This window comes from Vipera berus (genome assembly GCF_964194415.1).
Source record: "Vipera berus genome assembly, chromosome: W".
Lineage (NCBI taxonomy): Eukaryota > Metazoa > Chordata > Lepidosauria > Squamata > Viperidae > Vipera > Vipera berus.
The window spans coordinates 51,546,307-51,563,070 of record NC_138210.1 but is presented as its reverse complement, the minus strand read 5'-3'; the positions used below and the strand labels follow the sequence as shown (position 1 = coordinate 51,563,070).

Genomic DNA, 16,764 nt, shown 5'->3' with positions numbered 1-16,764 from the left:
CGCTAGTTTGAAAGTTGTAATCTATTATAGGTAGTCCTCCACTTACAACCGAAATTGAGCCCCATTGCTAAGCACTACAAAATTTATGTTGCTAAGCAAGACAGTTGTTAAGCAGGTTTTGCCCCGTTTTACGACCTTTCTTGCCACAGTTGTTCAGTTGAATCACTGCAGTTGTTAAGTCAGTAACATGGTTGTTAAATGAATCTGGCTTCCCTGTCGATTTTTGCTTATCAGAAGGTCACAAATGTTGATCGTATGACCCCGGGACGCTGCATCCGTCATAAATATGAACCAGTTGTCAAGCATCTAAATGTAAATCACATGACCGTGGGGATGCTGTCACAGTCATAAGTGTGAAAAAAAGCAGGCATGTCACTTTTTCCAGTGCTGCTGTAACTTTGAATGGTCATTAAACGAAAGATGACAAGTCAAGGATTGCCTGTACAAGAAACTTAAGTCAGATAAAGCAAAGAGAATTCTCAGCCCTTATGGTTTTCTTCAGTTTTCCTAGACCAGGGGTATCAACCTTGGCTCTTTTATGACTCGTGGACTTCAACTCCCAGAAGTCCTGAGCCAGCACAGCTATCTCATGAATTCTGGGAGCTGAAGTCCACGAGTCATAAAAGAGCCAAGGTTGCCTACCCCTGTCCTAGACCAGGGGTCTTCAAACTCGGCCCTTTTATGACTCATGGACTTCAACTCCCAGAATTCCTCAGCCAGGCACACTGGCTGAGGAATTCTGGGAGTTGAAGTCCATGAGTCATAAAAGGGCCGAGTTTGAAGACCTCTGTCCTAGACTAAGGTACCACATTTGAAATAAAGGGAGTTTTTGGTAAGTGCAATGCTCAGCGTGGTTGTGTTGGAGTGGGACTGCTGACTGTTGCTAAATACCCCAAACCCCAACACTACAAACCTAATAGTTCTGTTCCATAATATACGCCCCCCCCCAAAGGGCACCTTAATATCAAAAAAAGATTTACTGAATGCTTGAGTTTGCCCAGTGTGCTTCCTTCCCTGAGTTATTTCATTAACTCACGTTTTTTGATTTGCACAAATCATTGAAACGGAAAAAAACCCCAAAGTGGGTTGAGCATACATGGCATTCTAAGCCAGAAGCCCACTTCCCACAACCACGATTAGCATGTTTTACAACTGCAGGTGCTGGGAGTCTACTAGTTCTACTTTGTCCTGCTAACCCAACTGATACTAGTATCACAAGGCTTTGGCTTCATCCCATGTTTTCTTCCTTAGCTTGGTTTCCATGTCACTTCCATTTCACCTCATTATTTCCAAGTGCTTAGCGCTGAATATAGGCATAAAAATTAGGCCTCCATTTATCTTAGTCAATGGTAATTGGATGCCTGGAAGAACACAACACACGATTCTAATACATTTGGATATAAACTCCTTTTTTTAAAAAAAAGCCTAAATGAAGAGCTGTAAGTTGTTTCTGCATCCCTGGTTCCCTTCCCAAGCATTGGAAAGATTTAAATTTTGAATTTTTTTGGACTGAGGGCATTTCATGTTTCTGCTGTCCTGGATCATCTGGAGGCTGAAGGGAGACATCTAAGCTTAAATGGGAAGAATGACACAATGATGATTTTTTTCTCACACAAAAGACCCTGAGATACGTTGCAGTGTTTCAATCTTACTTTTACCTAGTTTTGCAACCTTGGCATGCTGGCTGGGGAATTCTGGGAGTTGAAGTCCATACAACTTAAACTGACAGTTGAAAAATACCGTTTTGCACTAACGGGATGTCACTTAGCTCTGCTACACCCAAGTGTACCTAAAGCATAGTTGTTATATGATGTCCAGTTAGGTCCATGTAGTTCCTTAGCTTCTTTAGAAAGAGTCCATACTAAATTTCTTAGAAACATTTTCCAAACTTCTTGCTGTGTCTCAGATGCAGTTCTTCCACTGTAGGTCAGCCTGAGTTAGATCAAGACCAATATTTGGTTATATTTTTACACATTGGACCAAAATATGATTTGTCTGTGTAGGGTCCTTACTGATAATTTTGTTTCATCCTGGCCTAAAGCAATAGATTAAAAAAAATGGAACTCTTTGGGCTTTCCTTAACTCTCTGCAATTAGTCAAATGTGTGCCACAATGGATTTAATGGACTTAGGATATTAATATTTGTTGTTGTTAGCTGCGAAGTCGTGTCCGACCCATCGCGACCCTATGGACAACATTCCTCCAGGTCTTCTTGTCCTCTACCATCTTCTGGAGTCCATTTAAGCTCACACCTACTGCTTCAGTGACTCCATTCAGCCACCTCATTCTCTGTTGTCCCCTTCTTCTATTGCCCTCAATCTTTCCCAGCATTAGGCTCTTCTCCAGTGAGTCCTTCCTTCTCATTAGGTGGCCAAAGCATTTGAGTTTCAACTTCAGGATCTGGCCTTCTAGAGAGCAGTCAGGGTTGATCTCCTCTAGGACTGACTGGTTTGATCGCCTTGCAGTCCAGGGGACTCGCAGGAGTCTTCTCCAGCACCACAGTTCAAAGGCCTCAATTCTTTGGCGCTCAGCCTTTCTTATGGTCCAACTTTCACTGCCATATATTGCAACTAGGAAGACCATAGCCTTGACTATACGCACTTTTGTTGACAGGGTGATTTCTCTGCTTTTTAGTGTGGTGTCTAGATTTGCCATGGCTTTCCTCCCCAGGAGCATGCGTCTTTTAATTTCTTGGCTACAGTCCCCATCTGCGGTGATCTTGGAGCCCAGGAAAATAAAATCTGTCACTACCTCCATTTCTTCCCCATCTATTTGCCAGGAATTGAGAAGGCCGGATGCCATGGTTTTCTTAATGTTAAATTTCAACCCAACATTTGCACTCTTCCTCTTCACCCACAACAAGAGGCTCTTCTTCACTTTCTGCCATTAGAGTGGTATCATCTACATATCTTAGGTTGTTGATATTTCTCCTGGCAATCTTAATTCCAACTTTTGATTCATCTAGCCCTGCCTTTCTCATGATGTGCTCTGCATATAAGTTAAATAGGCAAGGCGACAGTATACAGCCTTGCTGGATTCCTTTCCCAATTTTAAACCAATCAGTGGTTCCGTGTCCAGTTCTCACTGTTGCTTCTTGACCCGCATATAGGTTTCTCAAGAGACAAATAAGATGGTCTGGTACTTCCATCTCTTTAAGAACTTGCCACTGTTTGTTGTGATCCACACAATCAAAGGCTTTAGCATAGTCAATGAAGCAGAAGTAGATGTTTTTCTGGAACTCCCTAGCTTTCTCCATGATCCAGCGTATGTTGGCAATTTGATCTCTAGTTCCTCTGCCTCTTTGAAATCCTGCCTGTACTTCTGGTAGTTCTTGATCCAGATACTGCTGGAGTCTAGCTTGTAGGATTTTAAGCATAACTTTACTAGCATGTGAAATGAGTGCAATGGAGCGATAGTTTGAACATTCTTTGGCACTGCCTTTCTTTGGAATTGGAATGTAAAGTGATCTTTTCCAATCCTGTGGCCACTGTTTGAGTTTTTCAAATTTGCTGGCAAATTGAGTGTAGCACTTTTACTGCATCGTCTTTTAAGATTTTGAATAGCTCAGCTGGAATACTGTCACCTCCACTAGCTTTGTTGTTGCTCAGTTTTTCTAAGGCCCACTTCACTTCACATTCTAGGATTTCTGGCTCGAGGTCAGTGACCACCTCATCGTGGTTATCAGAGACGTTAAGCTCATTCTTGTATAGTTCTTCTGTGTAATTTTGCCACCTCTTCTTAATCTCTTCTGCCTCTGTTAGGTCCCTGCCATTTTGGTCCTTTATCATGCCCATTTTTGCATTAAACGTTCCCTTCATCTCTCCAATTTTCTTGAAAAGATCTCTGGTCCTCCCTATTCTATTGTTTTCTTCTATTTCTTTGCACTGTTCATTTAAGAAGGCATTCTTATCTCTTCTAGCTATTCTCTGGAATTCTGCATTCAATTGGGCATATCTTTCTTTTTCTCCCTTGCCTTTCGCTTCCCTCCTTTCCTCAGCTATTTGCAAAGCTTCCTCAGACAGCCATTTTGCTTTCTTGCATTTCTTTTTCTTTGGGATGGTTTTGGTTGCTACCTCTTGTACAATGTTGCGAACCTCTGTCCATAGTTCTTCAGGCACTCTGTCTATCAGATCTAATTCCTTAAATCTATTTGCCACCTCTACTGTATATTCAACGGGGATATGATTTAATTCATACCTGAGTGGCCTAGTACTTTTTCCTACTTTCTTCAGTTTAAGCCTAAACTTTGCAATGAGAAGCTCATGGTCTGAGCCACAGTCAGCTCCTGGACTTGTTTTTACTGACTGTATAGAGCTTCTCCATCTTTGGCTGCAGAGCACATAGTCAATCTGATTTCTTTTCTTTTTTTTTATTGAAAAGTTTTAAAATACATTTTATCTTTAACAATCCCCCCCTCCCCCTCCCCAACCTATCCCTCCCTACCCCTCCCCCCCTTTCCCCCCTCCCCCCCCCCCGACTTCCCAGAGCTAAGTACAGGGTATAAAAACAAAAAACAATCATAAACATCCATATGCTACCAACAATAAATTCTTAAATCTATCACTCTCTAGCTCATATAAAATAACTACAAGCAATATTAATATTACATATAAAAAAAAGAAAAAAAAAGAAAGGAAGACTTATTCAAATGCTAAGTGAAACTTTTTAGTCCCATATTTCTTCTGAATATATTCAATCCATTTTTCCCACTCCATAATATAACGTTCTTGCGAATGATCTTTCAAATAAGCCGAAATTTTTGCCATTTCTGCCAAATCAGAAACCTTTAAAGTCCATTCTTCTATAGTCGGCAGCTCCTCCTTCTTCCAATACTGACCTATTAAAAGCCTTGCTGCTGTAACTAAATTTAACATCAACTTAGTGTCCACAACAGTAGCACCTGTAATTATACCCAACAAAAAAAATTGCAGACAAAACTTTATCTTTTGCTTGAAGATCTTCTGCATATTCCACCAAATTTTTATCCAAAAGGCCTTGACCTTTTTACAAGTCCACCATATGTGAAAGTATGTTGCATCTTCACCACCACACCTCCAGCATTTTGGCTGATAATTCGGATACATACTTGCAAGCTTTTTAGGATCTAAATGCCATCTATAAAACATTTTATAAAAGTTCTCTCTTAAGTTTTGAGCTTGTGTAAATTTTACGTTCCTCACCCAGATCTTTTCCCACGTATCCATTGTAATAACTTCTTGGATGTTCTGGGCCCATTTTACCATACAGTCTTTGACCAATTCTGTTTCTGAATCAATTTCTATCAATGCAAGATATATCCGTTTGATATGTGCTGGACCCTGATTTCTAATTTGCTTTATCAAATTTTCATCAGTCATTGCAAAACCAGTTTTCTGATCTTCTTTCCACCTGGCCCGTAGTTGAGTATATTGAAACCAGGTTTGAACAATCTTCTCATCTCGCAAGAAATTATACGATTTTAAACACCATACACTTCTTTCCAAGCTTAAAATCTCCTTATACGTAGTCACGTCATGTTTGAAACCAACATTTATGTTTTCTATTGCGTGTTTTGGAATTGCCCACAATGGTATCTTGCAGTCTAACTTGTATCTATACTTCTTCCAAACTCTCAACAATGCCTGTCTTAAAATATGCACTTTAAACACATTATCTACCTTCTTATCATACAACAAATACTCATGCCAGCCAAATAACAAGTCGTGGCCCTCAAGATTTAATAATCTCTCTTGCGTCAAATTAATCCAATCACTTATCCCTGCTAACGCAGCAGCTTCATAATATAATTTAAGATTGGGCATTTTAAGACCACCTCTTTCACGAGTATCCTGCATAATCTTAAGTTTAACTCGTGGCCTTTTCCCTGCCCAAACAAATTTATTGATACCCCGTTGCCATTCTTCCAAATTAGAATCTTTCTTAAGAACCGGTATCATTTGAAATAAGAATAAAAATTTAGGCAGGACATTCATTTTCACTGCTGCGATTCTTCCCAACAAAGACAATTGCAATTTTTCCCAACTCTCCATTTCTTTTTGAATTTTACCCCATAGTTTTTCATAGTTATTTTTATATAACTTTGTATTAGAGGGTGACAAAAACACCCCCAAATATTTGACCCTTTTAGCAATCTCAAATCCAGTTAATCCTTCTAAAAGAGCCTTTTGCGATACTGTCATATTTTTGGCCAGAATTTTAGTTTTTTGTACATTAACTTTAAATCCAGAAACCCTCCCATATTGCATTATTATCTCCAGAGTTTTCTGGCTGGGTCACTGTAACAACCAGATCGTCTGCGAACGCCCTCAATCTATAATCCTGATCTCTAATTTGAATACCCTTAATTTTTTCCGAGTTCCGAATTTTTATCAATAATATCTCCAATGTTAAAACAAATAATAAAGGTGATAACGGACACCCTTGTCTTGTGCCCTTCTCAATATTACATGCTTCCGTCAAACTATTGTTAACTATTATTCGGGCAGTTTGTTTTTGATATAATGCCCTAATTGGTTGCAAAAATTTATCCCCAAAATTCATTTTATCTAAAACTTTCATCAAAAATTGCCAATTCAATTGATCAAAAGCTTTTTCAGCATCTAAGAAAATTAGCGCCGCAGGGATCTGGTTGTTCCTTTCCAAAAACTCTAACACATCAACTATATGCCTCACATTATTTTTCATTTGCCTACCAGTAATAAACCCAGTTTGATCCCCATGAATCACCTGTTGCAGAACCCTCATCAGTCTGTTAGCCAACACCTTAGCAAATATTTTATAATCTGTATTTAGAAGTGATATCGGTCTATAATTTTTAACTTGAGTAGCATCTTGATCTTCCTTCGGAATCAAAGAGATAAAAGCAGTTCTCCAAGACGGAGGCACCTTTCCCCCTCTCTGAATTGTCTGAAACAGTTCCTTTAACGGCTTTATCAACTCCATTTGTAAATTTTTATAGTAAACCGCAGTCAAACCATCCGTACCTGGCGCTTTATCCAACTTCAATTCCTTAATTGCTATAAGAATTTCTTCTTCTGTTATCAACTGGTTAATCTCCTCTTTTTGTACTTGCGTAAGAACCGGGATGCTAGCATTCTCCAGATATACATCAATGTCTTTTTCATTAATCTTTTCCTTAGCATATAATTTAGAATAAAAATCCACAAAGGCTTCCTTAATAAGATCCTGTTGAAACACAACCTTTCCCTTATGTTCAATTTTATCTATATTAGAAGCCCTTTGCTTTTTCCTTAGTCTATAAGCTAGCCATCTACCTGGCTTATTAGCATTGCAAAAAGTATTATGCCTAGCAAACCGCAAGTTGGTTGCCACTTGATCAGCCATCAATTTATCGAATTGTCCTCTTAATAGCTTAATAACTTCCTTAGTCTTTACATCCGATGGATTCAAAATTAAGACCTTTTCTTTTTCCCTAATTTCATTCTCCAGTTCTTTCCTTCTGGCTTCCAAAGTACGTCTGTATTTATTATTCATATATATCAACACTCCTCTCATATAGGCCTTGCTAGCATCCCAAACCATGTCCATAGAAGTATCCTTATTCATATTAATTTCAAAAAAATCCTTCATCCGCTGCTTACATTCTTCCACATTTCTCAGATTTCTAAACAAATTCTCATTTACGCGCCATGAGCGCCTATCCCTATTGTCCTTATTGATCTCTAACCAAACTGGACTGTGATCCGAAATAGTCCTTGCACAAATCTTTACCTTCTTAATCCTGGAAAAAAAATCATTAGTCAACAAAATAAAATCAATCCTAGAAAACGATTGATGTCTGTCAGAAAAAAAAGTATAATCCTTTTCACGTAGGTGTATGTCACGCCAGATATCTCTCAGTTCCAAATCGTCCTTCATTTCAAAAAAAGATTTAGGCAATCTGGCATGACTCGGAGCACGCTTAAAAGAACCCGCCTTGTCCATCTGTACATCCAATACACCATTCCAGTCCCCCATAAAAATAAACGATTTATAATCCAATTGAGTGAGCTTTGTATGAAGTGAACTAAAAAAATCCGCTTGTTGTTGATTAGGAGCATACAGTCCAACTAAAAGCGTTTTTTTACCTTCTAACAACAAATCTATCATAACATATCTTCCTTGCGTATCTGCTTCAATTAATTCCGCTGTTAGAGTATTTTTAACGTAGACAACCACTCCATTTTTCTTATTCATCGCAGAAGCAACAAATTGCGTGCCCAACCTTGAGTTCGATAAATACTTTTGGTCCATAACCCTAATATGCGTTTCTTGCAAACATGTAACATCAATCTTAAATTGTTTTAAATATTGAAAAACTTTCTTTCTCTTCTGTGGTGAATTTAATCCATTGACATTCCAGGTTAAGAATTTAGTCGCCATGCGTGGCATCCCGAAGCTTTTGAAGCACATCTTTAATAGCCCCTATATTTTCTTTGGGCCGCGCTCCTCCCACAGCTTCACTATAAGTACGCTTTGAGAATTCCATAAACTTCTGCTGGTCTTGCTCTTGTACTTGTCTTGCTCGTTTTACAGCGGCGCGCGTCAACCTCTGCTCTCCAGCAGCCACCAATGAAGCTGTAGTTTGATCCCCTCCAGCACCATTCTCCTGTGTTTGTCCCTCGTCAGCCTCTTGAGGTTTTCCCTCTCCAGATCCCTTTGCTGCTTCCAGAAGTGATAGTGGGGTTGCTTTTAAAACATTGTTATAAAAATCACGCGCCTGAGTCACAGTAACCAGATGGTATCTTTTACCTTCGTACATCACCACCAGTCCAACTGGAATCTCCCATCTAAACTTGATATCACGTTGCTTAAGTTCCTGTACGAGGAATGCAAAATCCTTCCTTCTCCTTAAAATCTTTGGAGGAATTTCTTTTAGAACCAGGACTTCTTGCTCAGCAACCACAACTTTAGTATCATAAGCAGCTTGAATAACTTCATCTCTAGTTGCTCTCTTTGTAAAATAGACCACCACATCTCTAGGTAGGTTCCTCTGCCTTGCAATCCATGAGTTTACACGAAAAGCTTTATCCATACATCCCTCTATTTCAGATGCTGGCTGGCCCAATACTGCTTCCAAAGCCTCAGAAATCAGCTGCTTTAGGTCTTCTTTAGGATTCTCTTTTAAGCCCCTGATTCTTATAGCATACTGCATCTGATGATACTGAACAAGACTCAATTCTCCGTCCATTTTGTCCCTTAAATTTTCATTCTCCAGTACCTTTACTTCTAATATAGTATTCTTTTGACTAAGATCCTCCATTTTTTCTTCCAAACATTGCACACATTCAGCCACGCTTTCCACTGTAGACAAGATGTCTACCCTCATTGCACTAAACCTCTCGTTAAGCTTCTCTTCCATCCTCTCCTCCAATTTCTCCATTCTCTCCTCCAACTTTGCCACCTTATCATCCAGCATTTCTGAAATTACCTGGGATTGCCTTGCAAAGGCGTCTTGTAAGTCCTTTAGCGTCAATGCCACAGGAGGTGCAGGAGGAAGCAGAGCTTGCAACGATGTCTGTTGCACCGGGGAAGTTCCCGCACTCTGAAGAACTTTAGAGGAAGATTTAGCCGCCATCTTTCTTCACTTTCACTTGTTGCGCACTTTCACTTTAAGTTTAAAAAGTCCATCAAGCTAAAGAGTAAAAATAAAAGTCCTCTTCACCTGAGCCTCCTGTACCGCTCTGCCTGCTCCTTTTACTCCAAAGTCTTTCCTTCTGGCAGGGGTGGTCGCAAACGCCTGGCTCCGCTCCAAAAATCCCGGAGCAGAGACGCTAAACAGCTGGGAGCAACCCAGGCTACGGGGGAGTTCAATCCTTCAGCCGCCCAAGCTTTCAGCTCAGGCGGCCCCGGAGAACTCAACCCCTACCTGGGGCCTCACCCCCTCCTCTTCTCCCGAGGAGGGGGCTTCAAATCCACCTAAACAGCTGATCGGCGCTGTTTTAGGTGGAAAAACTCAGCTGTGAAGCGGACAGCCCGAAACGGCTATCTTCGGCGCCGTGCCGCCACCGGAAGTCCTCAGTCAATCTGATTTCTGTGTTGACCGTCTGGTGATGTCCATGTGTAGAGCCGTCTCTTGGGTTGTTGGAAAAGAGTGTTTGCTATGACCATCATATTCTCTTGACAAAATTCTATCAGCCTGTGCCCTGCTTCATTTTGTACTCCAAGGCCAAACTTGCCTGTTATTCCGGTTATCTTTTGGCTTCCTACTTTAGCATTCTAATCCCCCATGATGATAAGGACATCATTTTTTTGGTGTTAGTTCTATAAGGTGCTGTAGGGCTTCATAGAACCGGTCAATTTCATCCTGTTCAGCACCGGTGGTTGGGGCATAGACTTGGACTACTGTGATATTGAATGGTTTGCCTTGGATTCGAACTGAGATCATTCTGTCATTTTGGGAATTGTATCCCAGTATTGCTTTTCCTACTTTTTTATTGACTATGAAGGCTATTCCATTTCTTCTGAGGGATTCTTGCCCGCAGTAGTATACCTGATGGTCATCTGAATTAAATTCACCCATTCCTGTCCATTTTAGTTCACTGATTCCTAAGATGTCGATGTTCAGTCGTCATCTCTTGTTGGACCACGTCCAGCTTGCCTTGATTCGTGGATCTTACATTCCAGGTTTCTATGGAGAAAAAATCTTTACAGCATCGGACTTTCCTTTCACCACCAGACACATCCACAGCTGAGCGTCCTTTTGGCTTTGGCCTAGTCGCTTCATTCTTTCTGGCGCTACTAGTACTAGTCCTCTGCTCTTCCCCAGTAGCATATTGGACACCTTCCAACCTGAGGGGCTCATCTTCCAGCGTCATATTGTTTTGCCTTTTGGTACTGTCCATAGGGTTTTCATGGCAAAGATACTGGAGTGGGTTGCCATTTCCTTCTCCAGTGGATCACGTTTTGTCAGAACTCTTTGCTATGACCTGTCTGTCTTGGGTGGCCCTGCGCGGCATAGCTCATAGCTTCATTGAATTACGCAAGCCCCTTCGCCATGACAAGGCAGTAATCCATGAAGGGGTATTAATATTTAGTTAGGCCTAGATCTCTTCCAAGGATCTATTTCAGCTTAGCTCTTTCTTTAACCAAATTTGAATCCTTAAATGTAGAAGGGCATTTAAGTTCCCTGGCACAACTGAAAGTCTGTCCTAAGTAGTCTTAGGTGAATACAAGAGCATCTCTTTTAAATTTAAAGTTTGCCCATGCACCAAAGGGGTCTTTGAAGTCATGAAATATGTCTTCTTATATTCCCTATTTTTTGTTAGTACACATTCAGGTTGATAACCCCACATCTCAGTAATTTTCCCAGTCATTCTCACTGGTTGTATTCACATTTTTGTTTTACTTTCAAATACACGTAATTCTGTTAGGTTAAGTGTGGCTAAGTTTAGTTATGTCATATATAAAAGCTGGCTAACTGATACATCCAGTTAATGTTATGATTTGCGCTGACCCTTATGCATGTAACCTGTTTTACATTGCTGAGTGTTATTATGTATTAGTCATTGACTGAGATTGAGTCCATTCATCATCTTGGCTAGGGATCTGAAAGCCCCGGGTGGCCCACGTAGTACAAATCGGATGCACACACGTAGAGAATGAGAGTCTGAGCAAGATGCTGGTGTTAATCTGTCTTGCGGGATTTAATTGTGGATTTATAACTTCTCAGAAAAAAAGATGACTCTGGAGAGCTATTTCCACAAGTGGTTAAAAAGAGGGCACCAAGCAATCCAAGCATTTGGAAAGGTTTCCATTTTAGGCATTGTACTGTTGAGGGAAAAACATAATTAAGGAACCAGATTTGAGGTTTTTTGTTTGTTTGTTTTCCCAAGTCCAGAACATCTTACATTAAAAAGAGAAAATCTAATGCTTAAAATTAGTGTAATAATCTAAACAAAGAAAACTTTGAGTGAGTATATAAAGAATATAGAAACTATACAAGAAATATATAAATATGGAAAATTGGGAGAGCTGTGGATTCTCTGGAAGGATCCAGTTGGGCTGTGAAGGAGGAAAGAAATGGGTTACATTAGATTTTTCCAACTTGGCACCATCCAAATGTTACCATGCTCATCATCCTCACCAACACCCATGTTGGCTGTCTGTGATGAGAATGTCAATCATCTGGAGGGGCCCAGTTGGACTGCCAGTAGATCGGCCCATTGCTGGTGTGAAGAAGAACTCTTGGCCTTCCCTAGCTTGATATCCTCCAGATGTGTTCGGATCAATTTTAATACAACCTTCTCCAATTGGGGAGAATCACCTGCTCATCATTCATATTTTGTTTTTTTTTATTCCATCTCTTCCCTCTTGCCATTCCTTTCCCACCCAGCTGAATTCACCCACTTATGCTCCCTTCCCCTCTGACTACTTGGCGCTGGGGCCCGAACCTGTTCCCCCCCAGCCTGACAGCAACGCTACTCGCTCTGCCCGGCGGCCAGCCAGGCCCCACACGCTCAAGGTACCTCAAGGAAGGTGGTGGGGGTGGATGGAGACAAGGGCTGTCTGTCTATATATGCAGTCTTGCTTTAGGGGGCATGCTGGATGTGGAATCTATAGCGCTGGATTAAATATCACAACCGCATTCGCATTTGGGTGGGTGGGTGACATGAATATGCAAGAATGGATGTGTTTCAGCTTACAGACACTGAAAAACTTTTTTGTTCTTAGGGAAGTTGCCCTGATTGAGTGGGGTGAATAAGCCACGCTAAAAGAAGCGATGCAGCTATGCTTCAAACTTCAAATTAACTTTGAACCCTTGCGCTGTCGTGGCTTGAGGCTTCTATGAAATGTTCTGTGAATAATACTGCACGCCTACAGCAGATATTCACTCATCCAAACTTGCTTTTGATTCTCGTGCTTTGGGCTACAGTCACAAAAAGTGTCTAGATGAAAACGGAGCCGTTGTCAGGTTTTCAGGGGTTTCTTAAGACGTTCAGCATTACATTGTGAGAAAAGAATCTTACTGATTTATGGAATTTTTCACCCTGCCTTGCATCTTCGTGACTGGGCTCACAAATACCAGGATACATTTGTGCAACATGGTATATTAAACCCGCATTAAGTGGTCCATAGAGTAAAGTAAGGCACGGAACTCAAGTGTGAAGCCAGGAGCTGTAGAGGTGTTGGTAATGGTAACATGGTTACTCAGATTGCAGGGAGCATAACTGTTCTGACCCTTGGGGAAGATTTCAGGGGCCTTTGGCCCTAAAGCATCCATTTTACCCCTTAAGCCCATAGCTGTTGAAAAATGGCGGGAGAATTGTTGGCGCTGCACATTCTTGGAATGCTCTTGAGGGACATGGTGGAACTCCTGTGGTTTGTGGGTTGTGAATGACTCAACCCTATGTTTAAGACAAGGGTCCCCAAACGTGGCACCTTTAAGACTTGTGGGCGTCAACTCCCAGAATTCCCCAGCCAGCCATGCTTGGAGATCCCTAGTATGAGATCTCCTGCTTGATTGGCTGGGGAATTCTGGGAGTTGAAGTCCACAAATCTTAAAAAGGTCCAAGTCTGGGGATCCCTGGCTTAAGCTGTAAACCACACTTTAACAAATGCCAACGGATGGATTTGGACAAAGAACCAAAGCGTCCTTATGGGTCTATGAAAGGAAGTGAGGAGGAGGAGGAGAAAGGAAGAAAAAAGCCACAGGATTCAACATCCGTCTCAGTTTTTCTCTCTTCTTTCCCATCTGCAGCTCCCGCTGCCCCCAGCCTCCCACTCGGACTGTTCCCCCGTCGTGGTGGGATTGCCGTTCCCTTCACCCAGAGGGACTCCCAAGCTGCCACCCCCCACAATCCTCAGCACGGTGCCCCACCAGATGTTCAGTGACACAGGGGAGGGAAGCGGTGAAGACCCCCTGGATGGCGACGACGAGCTGGTCATCGATATCCCCGAGTGATAAGTGGCAAAGCAGGCGCGTCAGTTGAAAGGACCCAGGCCTCTCGGTTGCGTGCGAGGGAGATGGTGCCCCTCCATTTTATTTTGTTATTTCTTTGTTTACAGACTCGGGGGGTGGGGGGAAACATGCAAAACAGTCAATAAAAGGGATTTTGTTTTTGTATTAAAAGCGTCCAGTTGCGATTTCTACACTCTTATGTTCCTTTCCTCCCCTGAAATCCTTGGGCTATTAACAGTTTGGTGAGACATTTCCTGACCCTGTTGTGTGACATGCCATCGTTTACACACTGGTAAAAGAAAAATCTGCTCGAAATAATTACATCTGTTGATGAGGTAGAGCCAATCTCTCTTTTGCTGCAAAAGAAAAGAAAAGATTCTAAAAAAAAATGCTTCAAATCTACAGCTGGGTCTTCGACTTACAACCATTCGTTTAGTCACCATTCAAAAGTTACAATGGCATTGGGAAAAAAATTACTTACAATTGGTCCTTGCACTTAAAACCATCTCAAGCCCCCCCCCCAGTCATGTGATCAGAATTTGAGCACTTGGCAACTGGCAGGTGTTTATGACAGTTAAAGTGTCCCAGAGTCACGTGACCATTATTTGTAACTTTCCTGGTTGGCTTCCGACAAGCAATAGGGAAGCCAGATTCACTTAACAACTGTGTGATTTGCTTAATGACCCAAAAAAGGTAAAATTAGGCACAACTTGCCTAACTACTTCACTTAGTGACAGATGTTCCGGGCCGAAATGTTGTAAGTTGTGGACTACCCATAGTCCAGGTTGGAAGAGAGAGCAATAACTAGGGAGTTTTTCTACTGCACGTGTAAACATTTGACATCTATCACTGCTCCACGCCCAACTTAAGTGCAGTTTAATCTTCAAAATGTTTGGGACTGTTTTAGCTGAGCTGAAAACATCCCCTCTTTTGTAACTGCATTTTTAGGTTATTTTACCAGATGGTTTCTCCAAAAGTTCTGCTCGCTGCAGTGCTTCATGGTTTTTGCTACAGATTTTTTTTTTTGTGCTGGTGGGAATACAGTAAGAAAGAGTCCCATAGTAAAAATTGTAAGGATAAAAGAAGAATCTTTTATCGGTTTGAAAGAAGAGAATATTTTTCATGCATGGGTGAATCAGCTTTAAGAGAAAAGAAAGAGCTCATTTTACTTGGCTGTGAAACAATTGTGTATAAACACAGATGGAAGACACTACCTCTCTTGCGGTGTTGATTCACCTCTTACAAAGCAAACAGATTTGTCACTTGAGTACTGCTTGTCTCTTGGTGAACAGCTATGCTGTTCAGAGAGGAAATGAGTGGTTTTAATTGAGGGGGTCCAAGATATTTTTGGTCCCTCTGGAAGAAAATTCAAATGGTAATTCTCCCCCACCCTCCCGCTCACATAGTGATCAAAATAAGAATAAGCTAAATGGACATTTCTGCATTTAACAGTTAATTTCCGCTTGGTTGTCTGTTCAGGCTGAAAGGAAGGCAAAATCTACTCTGTACATGGGTCAGGCCCCTCACACTTGCTGACTTTGAACAAACCCCTTCCCCAATCCAGGTTAGAACTGGCCCAAGTCTGTTTTGTAAACATATGATGGTCAACCTAGCCTTGTTTACATTCTAAACTAGGAACATCTAAAAAGGCACAATTACAAGCAATTAGAGAGAGAGAGAGAGAGAGAGAGAGGTGGCAGATATTGAGAAAACCATGTGGCTGCGGAGAAAATGACATTGGAGAAGTTGCTGAACATTTTAGGAACAAAGGGAGAATTATACAAAAGCTCTAAGAAGAACGGTATATAGTCCAGAAATGTAAGTGAATCGTAGAGATTGCATTAGGAGAAAGAGAAGGCAATAGTGGGCTTGCCACTTGATTGGTTAAAAAAATACCTGTCCAATCCCTGTTTGACTGGAGCAAAGTTACAGAAAACTTATCCTATTCAAGATTGATACAGAGGATGAGAACATTTCTAGCTTAATTCTGTGGGCTGGATGAATTGCCCATTAAGGTAGATTGATAGGTGTTCTCTGAACCGTTTTGAGAAACCACAGGGTGTAATTGTGGTGTCAGGAGAGGAGCTCCATAGAAAGAAAAGGGGGAAAAAATGACCAATTTGCTGGAACAGTATCAGGAACACAGTAAAACATAATAAAAGAGGCTCTAGGCCTCCTGAGAAGTGTGTCAAATTTGACTGATTCACACTAATCTTAATTATTTTTCCCAGTTTACTACTTTAATGGCACTTGGGAATTCTGTGATTGGTCCCCTATTGTGTTTAGATTGGCAAACGTGTTCAGTGTGTGTGAGCTCCCACCGTTTGGTGCATTCAGGGCTGGGAAACTTCAAAAATCTCCGGTAAAGCACAGACATGAGGTATGATGCTGCCGATTCTAACTATGTTTATTAATGGCAATGATAAAGTGATAAAATCCTTAATAAACTTGCAAGTCTTATAGAACTGGAAAAGATAGTTAACTCTCCTGAATGATAGGATTAAAACTCAGTGGAAAAATGCCCTGAAACTACAAAAATGAAATTCAAAGAGACTAATGCAAATTATTTGCTATAAAACAAAAATAAAAAAATATAATAAAAAAAAGATTTATAGAAAGGAGATTCATGGTACAAATAAAAGTGAGAAGTATCTGTAATGGTTCACCAGTTAAGCCTGAGGTAGCACTTTAAAGAAGGTGCAAGAAAAGGCCATATAAATTTCAAATATGTTGGTAGACTCATATTTTTCCCCCAAATTGCTGTTCTTTATTCTGCATTCATCCATGTGCTCTATCTTTACCCTCCTCTCAGATTTGACATTTTGGTTTCCCCCTCCCCAACTCTCAGTTTGCCCAGAATCTTT

General features: G+C 41.0%; 1 protein-coding gene across 2 annotated transcripts in view; it reads left to right on the top strand.

The window, feature by feature from the left end:
- LOC308676220 (INO80 complex subunit E-like) overlaps nt 1-14,085 on the top strand; it is a 31,731-nt gene extending 17,646 nt beyond the window's left edge. Inside the window, exons 6-7 of one of the 2 annotated variants that reach the window (XM_081342016.1) lie at nt 12,335-12,463; nt 13,700-14,085. In XM_081342016.1, the coding sequence (XP_081198142.1) occupies nt 12,335-12,463; nt 13,700-13,903 (333 nt within the window). In that variant the 3' untranslated portion in view covers nt 13,904-14,085. The remainder of the gene's footprint in view (nt 1-12,334; nt 12,464-13,699) is intronic. The other variant, XM_081342017.1, reaches the window with a different exon arrangement.
- The last annotated feature ends 2,679 nt before the right edge of the window (nt 14,086-16,764 follow it).